General features: G+C 37.2%; 1 protein-coding gene across 3 annotated transcripts in view; it reads left to right on the top strand.

The window, feature by feature from the left end:
• Positions 1-18111, top strand: part of SLC9A3 (solute carrier family 9 member A3) — a 53787-nt gene that overhangs the window by 11970 nt on the left and 23706 nt on the right. For all 3 annotated transcript variants that reach the window (XM_061346310.1, XM_061346312.1, XM_061346311.1), the window contains exons 2-3: positions 12523-12825; positions 17858-18018. In XM_061346310.1, the coding sequence (XP_061202294.1) occupies positions 12523-12825; positions 17858-18018 (464 nt within the window). The remainder of the gene's footprint in view (positions 1-12522; positions 12826-17857; positions 18019-18111) is intronic.

Genomic DNA, 18111 nt, shown 5'->3' with positions numbered 1-18111 from the left:
ATCGTAGAGGATGCTATCTTTTAGAGGTGTAAAAAGAACAAGCACAGCAAGGTTTAGTTTTATTTCCACTAAGGCGGCATTTCCTAGACAAGGTCAGTAATCAGCATCACTTTGTTCTCTCCAATGTTATGCTAAGTATTTCTTCAAAACAGAGCCACCTTTCTATCTGCTCCGAACAATCCTATAAGTCTTCATTTTATCTGTACAGGATTATACCTAACAGGTTTTTAAAAAACAGGAAGGTGCAGCTATCCACAGTTACAGAGTTTTCTGGTTTAGTATTTGCCTTCTTTTCATTTTTTTTATTTCTGTGTTCCACAATACCATGCCACAAAGTCTTATGATTCAAGATAAGAACAAAAGATAGGCTGTAAAACAGGGAAGGTGATAGTTCAGTCAGGCCAGTTATATAAGTTGCTGTGTAGCACCCCTAACAGAGCCTGAAACGTGTTTCCTGTAGTGCTGAAAACTTAGACTGCTTATACGGTAAGTGTCTGGAAATAGAAGACTGCTTTATAGTTACTTTCTTCTTAGTAATATTTAGAAAAAATGTGTGCACTCTTTCAAAATTTTTATTAGAAATAAGAAAACAGAGCAAGTTGGGAGAATACACATTTTTCTTTCTTATTTCACAGGGTGATAGATACGGCATTGAAGTTGGTGAAAGAGAAATGCTTTGTAATTCGCTTTCACCCTCTTCGCCTCTCAAGTTAATTCAATTTTCAGATATTCTCTGATCCGAGGATGAGGGTATTACACTTTACATGAGTCTAAAAAAGGGCTGTCACGTTTCTCACAGACTTAAAGGGAGCAGCAATTCCTTAGTACATAATATATTAATTTTATTTCCAACCTGATGTTCCCTAGCATTTCAGTAAATGGAAGTACGTCTTGTTTTCCTGTCTTGAATACTGGTACTGAAGAAAATGGTAGTAAGTAAAAAGCTAAAGCTTTTTGTTTTGAGACAAAATTATTCTTTTTGAGCACTCAATAAAGCATCTAATTCTTCAGCCTTTCCTAAGGTATAAAACATAATTTCCAAGCCATATTCACTTGCATAATGCTGTTTGGTGTTTGAAAGTATGAGGATGTTAAAACAGCAGCAGGAAGTATGAAGTTTCCTCCTGTTTATTGTGATTTAGAAGTAAAGATTAAAACCAGTCCAAAATAAATCTGCCACTGTAGGTGGAAACTCAGCTTGTGTATAAATACTGAAGCTCTTATGTCAGGAAAGACCTACCCAAAAGTAAGGATGACTGGTCTATAGCTGTATTTCCTCTTACTGCCTGGTATAGTGTGTGATCTTTATCACATGATGGAGGATCCCAGTGTGTTAGTAGTCAGTAAAATCTTCTCTGTATTGCCCTCATCAGATAAAGGCTTTATGATTAAAGTCAAGTGAAACAGTACTACAGTCAACAGAAGTGCTTGTGCTGTTGTGCCTAAAATACAGTATCTGTACCTGGTGTTGAAAGAAGCCTGGTAAAAAGTCCATACTTTGGAAGAGTCTATCAGTTACAAATATGATGGAAGTACAGATACATAATCGAGCAGATTCAGATGCTGACAAACCAAACAGTCATAGCTGAAATGAAAATAGAAAAATACATCCTGCATTTTATTTTAATATCCTAAGTGTATTACTTAGATGCTAGTGAATGTGGCAGGAATTGGAAAATCCATAGACTTAAAATACAGCTGAAACTTGGCTGCTGTCTTGACATTTGTTCATCTCTTTTTAAACTTCCTACCAGGCGTAACAGTATATTTCGGTAGAGGAGTTCAAGAGATGAATGGGGAAAAAAATAGTATTAGCAGAAAACTATTAACTTTGGCTGTTCACAACACTTTGTTTTCAAACAAAAATGAGATTAACCTACCTGTATTTTTTACTTTATAGTTGGTATAAAGCAGTGTCAGTTCAGCTACGTCTTTCTGTGTGGTTGATGCTCTTCCATACCAGCAGTCTTTTTCCAGAACCTATCCTGGCATTTACATGTATTTGAAGATGTTACATTAATTGTTTTAGAACTAAAGCCAACACTGGACTTCCTTTACTGGACACGAGCAGGCAATGTGTGCTCACAGCCCAGAAAGCCAACCGTATCGTGGGCTGCATCAAAAGCTTGACCAGCAGGTTGAGGGAGGTGATTGTGCCCCCATATCCTACTCTCATGAGACCCCACTTGGAGTACTGCATTCATATATGGGACCCCCAACATAAGAAAGGCTGAGAGAGTTGGAGTTGTTCAGCCTGGAGAAGAGAGGGCTCTGGGAAGACCTTATTGTGGCCTTTCAGTAATTAAAGGGGAATTAAAGAAAGATGGTGGCGGACTTTTTAGTAGGACCTGTTGTAATAGGAAAAATGGTACCAGTTTTAAACTAAAGGAAGGGAGATTTAGGCTAGATATAAGGAAGACATTTTTTACAATGAGGCACTGGCACAGTTTGCCCAGAGAGGCGGTAGATGTCTTGTCTCTAGAAATACTCAATGTCAAGTTGTACAGGGCTCTGTGCAGCATGATCTGGTTGAATGTCCCTAGTGGCAGGGGGTGGACTAGATGACCAAAATAAAGCTCTGACAAAATTTTGAAGCCTTGCAGGGGGAACAGTAGCATTCCCTTTCAGTAGCAGCTAGCCAGGTATGTTTTCTCAGCTTCTCTCAAATTAAGCTTTTTTTTTTTTTTTCAGTTTTAAGCAAGAGCTACCTGACGTTTGTGATTTTACTTTTTTTTGTCTGTGGGCATCACTGCTAAATTTGTATGCCTTAATACTAATTTAATTTACTGCTGCCATCAGAATATTTCCACTGTCATACCATGCTACTCCAATTGTACTAGTTAAAATCTTGCCAGGGTGGAATATAGGGAGCAGGAAGCAAGGCATTCTACCAAGGAAAGTGCTTTCCTACCCCATGACTTGGAGCAGCCTTCATAGCTATTTCCCCCTAGCCCTTAGGCATTAATTATGTCCTTCATGCCCTTCCTAACAGGCAGCAATCCTTACCAGGCCCTACAAGAAGCAGTACCAGGGAAGAACAGGAAGTCCTTATAGAATTTTTCAGAGTTTCAACCTACTGTTGGGATTCATAAAATTATTTCTTATGCATCTTCTTTATCTTCTTTGTACAGTGAACCTGAACCAAGGAGAAGAACTCTTTCTTGTTTGTGTTCAGGCTTTGGTAATTCTTTATACAATTTATCATGACACCAGAACAACCGTTCCCATATATTACCAGTAACCCATTTCTTTGCAGTATTTTGTCTGTATGAGCAGAAGCCAAAACATTCCCAAAGGGAAACCTTTATTTTAATTCATTTATCATATTAAAATAAAGGTCAAAAGGAAAAAAATCTAAAATTCATAGTGTAAAATGAGTTAACTCAGCTTTTTTTTTTTTTGTCATTTCTTTATTTAACTCTGTTATCCCCATGTTTAAAAATATAAAAAAAAAAGAAAAAGCTTTCACTATTTGTCAATAAATTTCAGTGATTTTTTTTTAAGATAACTTAAAAGCTGGAGCAGTTTCAATGTGTGCCACTAGTAGAAAGTAAATCCTTGCGTTCATGCCCTAAAATGCCTTTTTATTTAATTTGTAAAGTCAGCTGGACTTTTAGACCTCTAACAATCATTTTAGTCAAAACTACCTTACTGATCAGAGAATTACTGCTAATTCTGCTTATAGTTATTGCCAACCCTTTAACATTTAATTGGAAGAGGTTATGATAGAAATATCACATTTTTATTCTTTTGTATACCGAATAGCTCTAGAATGTACAACTCTTCAACTGTAGTTCTTTATATTTCCATTCAGTATGTAATACCATGCACTGACAGCATCTAAACACAGAAAACTCATAGTAACCTTTAATTCGGGAATTATGGAATATTAACTTGAGCAAGAAAATTGTCTCTCAAACTTAACTGTAATACATTTGCGTAGGAAATTAAGCAGTTTTATGAGACTTTTGCTGTCCTGTTTTATATCCTCTGCTATACTTCAAGGTGTTTCTAATGTGTACTTTGCTCTCATTTTGAAATATTATTTTTGACTGTTCCCATTTTTCTTTCAGTGCCATTCAGTTCCATAAGGGCCAAATGCTACCACACTTACACTGCAGTGGGACTGCTCCTTCCAACAAGAGCTGTTTGGCATAATTATGATAAAACCTGATAGCTTATACTTCATTATGCTCTAAGGGCTTATAGAAGTAATAGTTGCTTACTCACACACTTCTTTGAATTTGACTTGGGGCTATCTTGTTATGTTATAACCTATCAACTGGGAACCTTGACCTGTATGTTGGTTGCATTTTTAATTACTAACATATTTTGTTAATTGTTCACCTACAAAGAACAGCAACCTAAAATCTCCTGTTTAATGAGCTCATTACAATGCTGTACACTTCTTAAATGGTGGTCATTACATATGTGACAAATAAAGCAAGCTTTCTTGAGCTGGATAAAACCAAACTCAAACCAGTTCATTTAAACAAGTTACATATGAAGGACTTCGTGCTTTGCTTAGGAAAAAAATGTCCAAGATTAAGTATGAATAGTATTAATAGTCATGTTCATATATTTTAAGACAGTATCCAAGAACCTATAAAAAAAGGTTTTTACTGCTTGTTACACAATACATTTACATTATTTCTCTGATTTTCTTCAGATATAAAATAACTCTTAGACATAAAATATTTCTGTGGGGGTTTGGGGTTTTCTGGTTTGTTCTTTCTTTGTTTGTCTGTTCCCCTCCCCCCCACCCCAGTAAATCTTTGTATTTTTGCTAGATTTGATAAAAGCATAAGGAACTAATTAAAATCTAAGTAGTATTGTTTAGAATAAATCATTAAAAGCTTTTTCTTTAAGGGTTTTGTACTACTTGTACATAGCAATTCAAAATGGCAAAACCAATTCATAAGACTTGCAGAATATTCTTGTCGCAAGGTCCACAGAACAGTATCTAGAGGACTATAAAATATGCTATGAGTCTCTTGATCAGGAAAAAAAATGGAGCACACTTTGTTGATAAAGATTAGAAAGGTAATAATGATCAGCTTCAGCCATGTTGTGTCTGCTCAAACACTTCCTGGACAGACTAGAAAGGCAGCTCCTTTATGCTTTGAATCCTTGCTTCAACAAAACCGCTCTCGGAACACAATGGACTGTTTGGGTTTGGTTTGGTTTTTTCTCCTTGATTTAGGCCAAAATTCATCTATTAGTATCTTGCTATGCCATGAAGGCTGCTGGTGTGTCTTCACATAGGCTTAGCTGGAGCAAAAATCTCCCCAGAAGAAGATCATTAAATGTGGTGGTGTGATAATGGAGGGCCTGGCTGCACAACTAAATAGGTCTTCTAGTTCTTATGGTAATACTTAAAATTCCTAGAGCCCCTGTGCAGGCAGCATAAGCAACTGTAATTAGTTGGAAGGTATGCTTACAGCTATGCAGGCAAGAAATGCTGTGTTTAGTAATGTAGCAAGAGTAGAAAACTAATGTAGTCAAGTCCTGAAGGAGATCTTACAAAAGAATCATAGAATCATAGAATAGTCAGGGTTGGAAAGGACCTTAAGATCATCAAGTTCCAACCCCCCTGCCATGGGCAGGGACACCTCGCTCTAAACCATATTACCCAAGGCCTTGTCCAACCTGACCTTGAACACTGCCAGGGATGGAGCATTCACAACCTCCCTGGGCAACCCATTCCAGTGCCTCACCACCCTAACAGGAAAGAATTTCCTCCTTATACCCAATCTAAACTTCCCCTGTTTAAGTTTGAACCCATTACCCCTTGTCCTATCACTACAGTCCCTAATGAAGAGTCCATCCCCAGCATCCTTATAAGCCCCCTTCAGATACTGGAAGGCTGCTATGAGGTCTCCACGCAGCCTTCTCTTCTCTAGGCTGAACAGCCCCAACTTTCTCAGCCAATCTTCATATGGGAGGTGCTCCAGTTCCCTGATCATTCTCGTGGCCCTCCTCTGGACTTGTTCCAACAGATCCATGTCCTTTTTATGTTGAGGACACCAGAACTGCACACAATACTCCAGGTGAGGTCTCATGAGAGCAGAATAAAGGGGCAGGATCACCTCCTTCCACCTGCTGGTCACATTCCTTTTGATGCAGCCCAGGATCACTGAAGCCGCCTTATGTTCATTTTCTCATCAACCAGCACCCCCAAGTCCTTCTCCACAGGGCTGCTCTGAATCTGGATGAGAAACTGGCATGTCATGAAAATAACGAGTTACAAGGATAGAACAGAAAATGAAAGACACATGAATACAGAGAAATGAAGTACGGCAAGTGCAAGAACTTTATTAGAGAACTAGTAGGTTTGTAGGACCGATGAGAAGTAAAGGGAGCCATAACAGAGCATAAGAAAAAATATACATATGGGAAACTTCATTACATAGGAAATTGCATCAAAAATCTTCTCTTAGTAGAAGAGTGAAGTAAGTAAAAAGTGGACTTAAGAGAAGAATGTCTTCTTGAAGAAATATATGAAACAGATAGCAAGTAATACCAAATACTTAAGGACAAGTAGCAAAAACTCTGGAGAGATTTGAGATTAAATCTTTAGAAGTATAGAATCTTGGAATGCTTTTAATTGAAAGTGACCTTAAACCCCACCTAGTGCCAATCCCCCTGCCATGTTCAAGGACACATTCCACTAGACCAGGTTGCTCCAAGCAGCATCCAACCTGGCCTTGAGCACTGCCAGGGATGGGGCAGCCACAGCTTCTCTGGGCAACCTGTGCCAGGGCCTCACCACCCTCACAGGGATGATTTTTTTCCTAATGTCTAATCTAAACCTTCCCTCTGCCACCTTACAGCCATTCCGCTTTGTTCTGTCACTGCATGCTATTATAAAAAGTCCCTCTCCTGATTTCTTGTACGAGTACCCCCCTTTAGGTACTGGAAGACTGTTGTAAGGTCTCCCAAGAGCATTCTCTTCTCCAGGCTGATCAAACCTTGCATAAGTATAAAGAAAGTTGCCCACCAAATGAAAGGCAAGGTGACTGAAGAGTGGAAGAGACCTGCTGTTCCTAAAAAAATAAAATTATATATATATAAATAAGTTAAACACTAATGGTCATTACTGTTAAGTAATCTTCCAATCAAATGCAACAGTGAAGTTTTCTAAGGAGTTTGTAATGTCAGTTGTTTAAGGAACATTCATTAGTCTTGAATAGGTGATGTGCAGAATGAAACTTACATACCTTGTCTTTGTACCATGAGAGGACCACAGCAAACACTAACAACAGCCAATAAAGATCAGTGAGTGATTATGAGACTGTTAGTAAACTGAGAGTGAGAAGTTGTTTTGAAACAGTTCAGCTTCTTGCAACAAAAAACAAAACAAAAATAAAAATAAAAAAAACGGGGGAAAAAAAAGGAAATACACAGTTCTCTGCCCCCACATCTACACGTAGCTCCTACACCCTGAATATTACAACCTCTGCGCAGGGACTTGTATAGGCTGTATCAAGCATTTCTACAGCACTGCTGCTTTCTTGATATGGGAGATTCAGCTGCTTAGTCTGAGCTATATTACTAACTAGCTGCAAGTAATGTGTGGAGGTATGAATGAAGAGTGTGACCAGTGATGCATACTTTTTAGGAATGGTGGAAGGAAAATAATCACTTCTTGAAAATCCGTGCTCCATTTTATAGACAGTGTGGTCATTCCTTAGTCAGGTAGACCAACATAATAGGAATACACCAGGACTTCCCAGAGGCTTTTGGCCTGTTCTCCTGCCCAGCTATTCACTTCCTAAGTGCTAAGGAGAACATAAATAGGTAGATAAGAAACACAGACTTCATGTCTGTCAGTCGGAGTCCAACTGTTAGGCGACATTTAGAAGAAGGGTTTCCCTTTGGGCAGAGTATTCTTGGAAATTAATTCCACAAATCCTCTACTTAAGTAGCTTCTATGTTGTGCCATTACAGGAACCTGATTATATACTGCCTTGGAGGTATTATTATTTACATCTGTGTAAAAACCATGATGAAATTTGTAGTGTTTTGCTCTCACTTTAGTCAACGGCGAGGGTTTGCACCAGTTACAGAGAATCAAGTCTTGGATCTCAAATTAGAAACACTCATGGCTAGATTTAATATGACAACTTCATCTTTATGAGTGAAAATACAAAGTCAAACCTGAAAAATAGACTAATAGCATACTATTATTGCTTGTTTGACCCACTAGCAAACATGTATATGGTAGACAGAGTCAAAGAATCACAGGATCATTACAGTTGGAAGGGGCCTTTGGAGATCCTCTAGTTCAACCCCCACAGCGAAGGCAGGGCCACCTAGAGCTGGTTACACAGGAACGTGTCCAGGCAGGTTTTGAATGTCTCCAGAGAGGGAGACTCCATGACCTCCCTGGGCAGCCTATTCCAGTGCTCTGTCATCCTAAATGTACAGAAGTTCTTTCTCATGTTGAGGTGAAACTTATTGTATTTCAGTTTAGGGCCATCACTCTGTGTGCTGTCATTGAGCACCACTGAAAAGAGTCTGGCACCACCCTCCTGGCCCCACACCTGTAGGGGAGCAGTGATAGGCAGAGCTGAGAAATGTTTCCAGATTCATATCTGTGCTTTCATGGGAACTGTAGAAATTTTAAGTCTGAAAAAAAGAGTTTGGAAATCTTCATCTTGCTATTTTTGTAATTCTTTGGCCTTAGAAAGCTGCCAAGTTCGTTGAATGCTATAAATTCCCCTAAAGTATTTAAGTTACTGCACTTTAAAAAGGTGATAAAAAATAACTTACTTCTGAAAGTATATTTCTTTCTTGGAGTCAAAAAAAAAGCTGCTCCCCTCATTAAATCATAGATTGCTGATTTGTTTTGTCTTTCTCACTGGATATGTTAAATGTCACAGCCATTTTTCTTGGATCTCTAAGGAAGTGTCAAAAAATTTTACTGACATTTTATACTGTTGTTTCTTAACTTTGTAGAAAGCTTCTAATTCAGGGATACTCAGCTTGAATTTAAACACAGTTTGCCCAGTAGCCATTTCACTTTTAAGCCAGATTTCAAGATACTCGATGGAAGGGATATGTTTAATCTTTTTTGCTAATGCTGTGCTGAGACTTATGTAGATGAATTCTAAATGATAAATGTTAAAATTTATAGATTAAAAGATTGCCCTTTTTGCTGTTATTTCTTTTATGCAATGGACTGTCTAAAATCTTTTATTTTTTCGCTCTTTCCCTTTTCTTATTAAAATGCACGCATGTATTTTTCATTATTAACAGCAGTGAAAATAGACTTGATTTCATCTCCGGGTCTCTCACAGAGTAATTTATCTGAGCAGCACTGCATGTTATCCTTCCTGATATTTGCAATTTCTTTCATAACAGAATCAAACTAAACTCCTTGACCATTATTGCTACATTGTATTTCACTCCTTAGTTAGGTGGAATACTTTGTCATTCTAGATATTTAGATGTAATTAGAGCTTCTATTTTGTCATGGAGATATAATTCATTTTGTGGGACTATTTCTGGATCCCTCCTAAGCAAGTAAAGTCAAACTTTATGAAATGAAGGTACTATCATTATTCAAGTTTGTAAAACATTCAGAGTGTATTTGGCACATAACTACAGGCGAATAAATTGTAAAAAAAAAAAACATCGAGGAGTGAATTTGGAACTAATCTATCTCTATCAATTTCTATAAATGCAATAATTACTCATAATGCACAGTCTTGATTGAATGTATTTTATGTATCTAGCCAGGAAAAAAATATCAGTCACTGTAAATACAAATATGAACTCAACCATTGATCTAAGTTTTAAATTTGTCTCGAGCTATTATATCAAATTCCATCAGCTGTGGCATTTTTCCGTTTCCTTTAAGACAAATACAGTTGAGTGTTTGGATTTTGCTTAGGCCAAATACAAAAAAAAAAAGGAGAATAAACTTCTCTAGAGTCTTTTTCCTTGTTCATGCAATAACTTTCCTGTCCACAGCTGCATTTGTAACCTAGCTGAGAAGAAGAATTTATTGCTGATAGTATTAAAATCCAGTACAGATAATCAGTTGGTTGGAGTTAGAGCGATATGGTGTAGCTGATTATTTGGGAACATGTGACTTCTAGGAGACAGTGATAATAACCAAAAGCAGGTTGGCTTCCTAGTACTCACTGAGAGAAACTGGGTTTGGTTGTAAAGATGAGAATTCTACAGAAGATGAATTTTTAGCTGCACGTTGGAGGTTTTTTTTTTCCCCCCAAATGTCTAGTTCCGAAAAGTCTTCACAGGTTTATTTTAAATTCTGAACTTTAACTTCTTGTAGTCATGGCTTATCTACAAAGAGTAGGTAAAACAGACTTGGGTTAGTAAGACTAGCTCAGCAACATTCATTTCCATGGATAAGGAGATAATCCCTACTCTGTGAAGTGATAAATTAGTTGATAATTCACTGACTGGAAATTCTAGGAATCAAGAATGACCAGTAGGAAAGACTTTTGAGAAATTAAATGCTACAATTTATGCATATGGAATAGCACTTAGTTTGGTTTTCTTTCTTTAATTTCTTCCTTTTTTTTTTTTAATGGAAGCTCAAAGGAAGAGAAGGAAACTAACTGGGAAAGACACACAATATAGAAAACAAGCATAGTTTAGCCAACTTCACTGAAAGCAGTTTGCTTTCATGTGTGATTGCTGTTGTATTAATCCCACTCCAAAGCTATGTTCTAACATGGCTTAGTGTTCAAGGTTTGTCTACAAACACTTAGGAACATCTACGTTCATGCTCACTGTTGACATAGAGCAGGTCATTATAATTTTTCCTTTTTGTGTTTTCTATTCTGATTAGGCCATGGAGGTTATATAACTAGTAGGACCTATCAGGGATGCCTCTAACATTGCTTGTGTAGATACAGCCTAAATGAAGACAGAGTTAAGGAATGGGGCTCTTAAAACACCCTAAAAGGTAACTAGTCAATATTTGACTAGGGCAAATACTTGTCTGAGAGGAAAAACAATGGTCTTTGAGTAAAGTAATCTGGTGTAAGATTGCTACGTAGTCATAGGAAAGATTCTTCCACTATACCTTAAAAAGCTAGAATTCCTAAAGATGTCTTCTTGTGCAAACTAGTTTTGAGGTAACTTGCATCAATATTGTAAAAGCTTCAACAGAGTTCTAGGCTGATGCTCAAACCAGAAGCTTAGTAGTTTTTAGTAGAATTTTATTCCTAAAGTGAAATTAGCATTTTCAGCACAAAGCTATATAAGTAAAATCCCAATTATTGGGTCAATATCACAAAGTTCCAGGGCTCAGACCATCTGGGACACATTTAAATTTAAGATAAACAGAAGGAAATGCTTGCAGAAATCCCAACAAAGTCAATTAGCACATCTGTGCTTCCTTGTCAAATGTCTTTGCCACATCCTCTGTATTCATGTTCCATCTTTCTTTGTAGACCTAAATTCTTTCTGTTCTTCTCTCTGACTTTTTTTTTTTTCTTTTATAATCTGATACTTAACAAGTGCACTGGAAATATATGTTGCCACACATACTTGCAGTTTTACTTGTGTTTCTGCCATCCTGCATAGTTATTTTTTCCTCTCTTGGCCTTGCCATCTTTTCAAACATTGCACTGTCTAATTTTCTCCCCCTCTAGTTATTACCTAGTTTAATCATCTAACCACACCATACAATTACATAGTTTTGTATAATAGGTTTCATGTATTCTTCATCTTTATTAACAGATTTAACTTACTACTATAAGATACAGACTTTATGACATTTTATACAAAAGAAAATAACCTGCTGTAGAGCCGTTTCCCATTAATATATCTATATATGAAGAAGGCACCGCTAAAGCCCCCATTCCTCCAGAAAGCCTCTGAATTAACTGAAATCCTTACTAGAAAAATGTTGAGGAAAAGGCACAAAAGGGAACTCCCGTTATATCATCTCCGTTCTGCTCCTTCTGCAGGCTACATTGTCATATTCTTCATAAATTTAAAAAGAGTTGTCTAGAAATTAGTCCTTCTTTCAGCATTCTTCTGTCATCCTCCAATAATATTTGAGGAATAATACCATTTAACTGCTAATACACTGATCATTTCTAAAGACAAATGTTGTGAGTTAGATGTGTATTTTTACATACAGAAATAAACCATAAAATCGTACTTCTGGCACCATATTTCCAGCACTTCTACCATTTGTTTTCAGTTTTGCACTTACTGCATTGCACAGAACACCACCTTTCCCTAAGCAGATCTTGAATGGGGAAGTTAATTCAATAAAGGAAACAAATGTAAGGGAATATTGGTTTCATGTAAGTTGAAATATGCTGGATAAAATCTGAAAATTAACCTTTATATTTTATTTTATAAGTGGCTGGGTTCTGACACTGTATCTTATGCATTCTATGCATGCTTTTGGGTCTATTAACAATGAAACAGGATGTTTCTGTAAAGTCAAAATTGCTGGCTAGCAACAGTTGTTGCTCAAAGTGTGTCTCCATTCCAATTCTGACAAACTGTTTTCTTTTGTCCTTACAGTTTTCCAGTTGTCCCACAAAGTCACTCGGGTGGTTCCAGAGAGTGCTCTTCTGATTGTTCTTGGTCTCTTCCTTGGTGGCATTGTATGGGCAGCAGATCACATTGCCTCCTTTGCCCTTACACCAACTGTATTTTTCTTCTATCTGCTGCCCCCCATTGTTTTGGATGCTGGATACTTTATGCCAAATAGACTGTTTTTTGGAAATCTTGGTTCTATCCTTCTGTATGCTGTCATTGGGACAGTCTGGAATGCTGCCACAACCGGTTTGTCGCTCTATGGCGTCTATCAGACAGGAATAATGGGTAAGTTTGATCTGCAAAGGCACAGTTGTGAATGCTACTCTATGCCAGATGTTAGATGGGTGATACTTTACAGCTTAACAACTCTTTTCAGCAGGAAAAACAAAAACAAACCAAACCAAACAAACAATTGTAATGGGAGCAGTCTGTAGTATTTTTTTCACCAGATTTAAGAACAATCTGAGAAATCTTCTCTGAAGCAAACACAAAGGACACATGAAACTGTGTCTCTTATATTTCCCTGCTGTAAATGTGTGCATACACTCTCAGGATAAAGTTCAGGATTCATCCCACTAATGGATATCTGGACAAAAATACACTCTGAAAAGCTTGTTTGTTTCTGCTGTGATAGAAACCTTCAGAGTTACTGTGAAATGAAACTGTCATCCTTCAATCAGTTTTAATGTTAAGCAAGCCATGGTTGTTGAGTGAGTCTGTATGCATGACATCTCTATTTTGTCTGAGGCTGAGGCTGAAAATTATAACTGAAGACTTACAGAGCCAAATAGCACACATAAGACACACTCTGTCTTAATTATGCTAAAATATAAGAGTATTGGGCTGCTAGAAGAACAGAACAGCGATTTTTAAACTCCTCAGCAGTTGTGGCATGCACATGTGCTGTGCGCTTCCACCTGAAGAACAATGATTCACACTGTATGTGAATTGCATGTGCTTTGAAACAGGCATCCTACCTATGGTTTTTATTGTCTGTAGTGAAGAGCCCTTCTAGGACAAAATTCTGTTAGACTATCGACTTCAAGAAAGTACTTACAGGGCACATCTGAGTACTGCTGAGAGCAGTATAGATATAGTGTGCTGCTGTGCCTGTGCACTCTGCCCATCTGTTCTTGGCAACCAGTGCTGAGATCCTGGACTCTCTGTGTGGATCCAAGCCCATGAAGGCTATGTTGTGTTGTATTAAAAGCTCAACAGTGAATCATGGGGCTGTTCTCTAACCACAGTGGTTCAAAATCGACTCAGAGCAATTTACCACAGACTTCCTTTTAAGTCCAGATAACAAGAGTGCCTCAAATGTCAGAAGCTGCAGAGACGTTCTTGTGATGAAGAATTAAACTATTAAGCAATTATTGCAGAAGATAACGTAATAGAGATTTTCAGCCTGAAAGCTGGCTGTCATTATCCAACACAGGGAAGCAGCAAAATTTAGTTCTGGAGGAACTACAAGAAGACCACAGATTTGTTCATATGAGAGTCATTTTGTATAACTACAGACATTTGTAATACAGACATCTATGACAGACTTAGCTTACATTTTAGATATTTACCTGTAACACACAACTATAACACATTTTGTAAGCAAGTATTTTTCTTTAGAAGATACAAAGATGACAGCTCAGATGATGACACTATTGACTTTTATACGGAGGGAAGACATTTTATGTGCTTGCATCCTGTGAACACAATATATTGCACCCACAATTTCACAGTTAAATACAGGTTTTCAGGAACAAAAAAGATGACAAAGGGATACTACTATTGCAACACACTGGACAGGTAGGACAAGGATTTCTTCCTTCAAATATCCAAGCTGTTTGGAGCAATTTTAAAAATACAACCAAAAATATTTTATTAACGTCCCGTTCTGGGAAATATAATAAATGACAATTACTTTTAAAATATGTTTATCAAAACATTAAAGGACAAGCATTGACCTCTTTATGACATGTGAAATGGGAAAGTATTTTCCCCCAAAAAAATGATTTTAAGTAAAACTCCATTTATCTGTTACTCTCCTCCCAATCCATATGCAATTCTCAACTAACTGTGAAAGATGGATTAAATGGCTACATGTTTTTTATCATTATGCAAATCTTTCAGTGTTGGTATACACCGGAACTTTACAGAGTTTACAGTTAAACAGGAGAATCAGCCCATACCACAAGTCACAGCTAAAGCTCAACAAGCTAAAAATAGGAATGTTAACAAAAGCAAACAATAAACTGACATGCCTAGTGAATTTAAATGTTTATAATGAACATTAATTGATGTACTGTGGGGACCTGTCTTTACCACCAAGGCATATTATAATCTGCTAGAGTTCTAATTTCAGATATGGAAAAGGCCAGACAAGCCTGTCCCTGATTCAAACTATGTCACTCTCCAGCAAAGCTAAGTAGGACTTTAAAATATCTTCTTGACACATACTTACTAATCCACTAAATACATTGTGCTGGCCTCCAAGATGTCAGCAAGTTCTGAGTACCACGCTTAGTGAAAAGCCTTCCTGTTGTTACTTATTTGCTGAAGTTAGGAGAATGCTGGGTTAATTTCTAGAAGAGTTCATAACAGCCTCTGGTTAAAGTTCTATGGCGTATTTTTCTTTCTACCGCACTTTTTCTAAGATTGGATTGAATGCTAAATGTAGTATCATTGAAATGTAGGAATGTATATCCACTACAAAAATTGACTAAAACCAAATTACTTCCATTGAAGTAATAGTCCACTAACCATTGAATGGGCCTGTAGTATTGCCCATCAATACGAGATTGGATAATCCAAACTGGATTACACAAATTTACTACATAAACATAAAAGTCGCTTTGTTCACATTCATTATCCTTATAGATATTACAATTTGCAGAAGAAAAAGAGAGAAGGCAATAATAACAAAGAAATTCTTCTTTCATAAGAAATTAACTAAAAAATCAGCACCTTAACTATACCCATATCCCAGCCATACTAGTCTCTTTTCACAGCATAAGAAGTACCTAACCCAAAATCTTCCCGGCTGATTGCATCTAAGTGTTAACCATCTGCTGAAGAACACATGCAGTGCTTATCTGTGGAATAACTGTGGTTGTGATTAATACCTAGAAAGTTTTTTTTTCCTGTACAATCTAGGTCACAGCAACAACACGCTGAGTATGTGCAGAAGTCTTAAAATGGGTCCAGTGGATTTACCTCACTCAGGTGTCACTGCTGGCACCTAGTCAATCCAGACTCTTGAGCTGGAAGAAGCAGTGGTCATGTATCACTTGGAAATAACTTGCATTATTAGTCTAAATAGAAGCCTGATTTAGAAACTGATTTAGATTATTAGTCTAAATAGAAGCCTGATTTAGAAACTGATTTAGATGCCTCTCAACACTGCTTTGTAGGAATTATTGTGGTGTCCTAACCTTTCCATAAATATTTGCTCACTAGCTTTGCAAGTCTTCAAAGAATGTACCAATGATCATAATCAGTAACATATAAAAAAAGATAAGCAATCTCAGTGAGGTAGTTTATTTTAAAAGCTTACATCCTATTGTACCCTGATATCAGATAGCTATTGTCAATGAGTTTGTTTCTTCCTTAAGCATGGCAGAGAAGGACATTTGATGGAACCATTACTTAGATTCAGGTTCAAGGCTGTTCTCAGAATTTTTGGCAGACTTCAGCTCACTGCTTCAACAATTCTCTCACACTAAAATGGATAGACTGAGTCCTCATTCACACCCCAATATGTTCAAGAGTGTAAAATATTATTACTTTTTGAAAATATAAAGCAGTTATGTGTCTGTGCAAACTACGAATTTTTGATTTTAGAGCCTTACCAAGGTCCCTATAAACCTGTATATATGGAAAACTGTAGACATCCTGATTGGCAGACAGCAGCTTATACAACATGTACTTCTGCGGCTGCCCCAGATTTTTGGCCATTGTTGTTTTATACTCCTATCTCTGGCTGCCCATGTAAGTGTTCTTCTGTAGTGTAAATATGCCCATATTGTTTGTATCAAAGCTATTTGGAATATTCAATTACCCCTCAAGCACTGAACATTCTGGATTTGAAAAATTATTTTGTAAGAGTTCTTGCTGGAGGAGTGGCCGTGTCGTTCTGGAAGTACCTTACAGGCAGTATTGATCCTTTTGCTATAGCTACTGACTGTCATTGTCTAACTTATGCTTCTAAATCACTAAATCAGATGGATTTCTCCCTCACCTTTAGAAATCATGCCTATTAATTTTGGGCATGGGCCTCTGCACTGTGTTCTAGTGAATGAGCTCTCAACATATTCCTTCTTTGCTCCTCAAATACTTTTGGGATTGAGCATCTCTTAAAAACCCTCCATCCAATTACATTAATGAACACAAAAGGGATGTTCTTGTTCTATGCTTTAAAAATAGAATTCCCTAGAATTGATACTGGGATAGCACTCCTCATTGCATGAAGAGGGTCAATTTAGCAGGATGTCTAGGAAGGTAAGTAAAGCAGTCTTCGTGGCTCTTCCTTTTTTGTCACTTTTAAAAGAAAGTTAATGCTTGTTTCAGTCTTTGCATAACTAACCAAAATAACCTTAATAATTAAAATAAGATTAAAAAAAATAAATAAAAATACTGGGTTACTTTACCAACAGAGTTTTGTAGTTCCAAAACTTTTGGAATCATTGCTGAAATTTCTAAGGGGCTACAACAGAAACATGTTGACGTTCATTTACTCCTTCATCTAAAGGCCTTGCAGAGAGTGGCCTCATGAATCATAATTTGGGAACAACTGGCTTAACTGCACCTGTTAATGAATATCTCCTTGAATAAGGAGGCCACAGAGGTTTTTAACTGCACTGAATGCAGTTAAGCAACACTGTACAACTCTTACCAACCAAGAGTTGAATTTGGCCTGTGGCATGAAATATTTTGGAACATTTACTTCAGGAGTACTGATATATTCATCTTACCATCTTGTCATTTCTCAATTATGATAATTTACTTTAGTTAGATAAACCAAATCCACACAAAGACAGTTTGGATCTGGAAATACTTATCTCAAGGGCCTTGCCACAAGAACAGGATTGTGTTGTTCTCGGAATCAACTTTGATCCACATGGACCAATTCTGGATCCAAAAAACCTTGGAGGATACAAGGTGACACATTGCAGAACTCGTTAAGTAGTTTCTGTGACATGCTTTCTAGTCAATGCCTTAGGATCCCTATTTTCAAGGATTTTTGCATTATTTGTAATATCACAGTATGTCATTACTATAGATAGTACAGAGCTAACTCTGCTTATACTTGGCTTTGTTTTTGAAGGCCACTTGAATACTGGACTGCTGGACTTCCTTCTGTTTGGCAGTTTAATTGCCGCTGTGGATCCTGTAGCTGTTCTGGCAGTGTTTGAAGAAGTCCATGTCAATGAAGTTCTATTCATCATTGTTTTTGGAGAATCACTTCTGAACGATGCTGTAACTGTGGTAAATAAATTACATATCCCCAGGTCATCCGAATTCTAGGGGGTTTCTTCTGAAGTTCATTTTCACCTTAAATGAAACACTGTATCACCTGTG

This window comes from Neopsephotus bourkii, unplaced genomic scaffold (assembly GCF_033783945.1).
Source record: "Neopsephotus bourkii isolate Nb327-2 ecotype Australia unplaced genomic scaffold, CSIRO-AGI_Nbou_v1 NB_272, whole genome shotgun sequence".
Taxonomy (NCBI): Eukaryota; Metazoa; Chordata; class Aves; order Psittaciformes; family Psittacidae; genus Neopsephotus; species Neopsephotus bourkii.
Note: the sequence above shows the minus strand (reverse complement) of the source record. Positions and strands in the feature narration are given on the sequence as shown.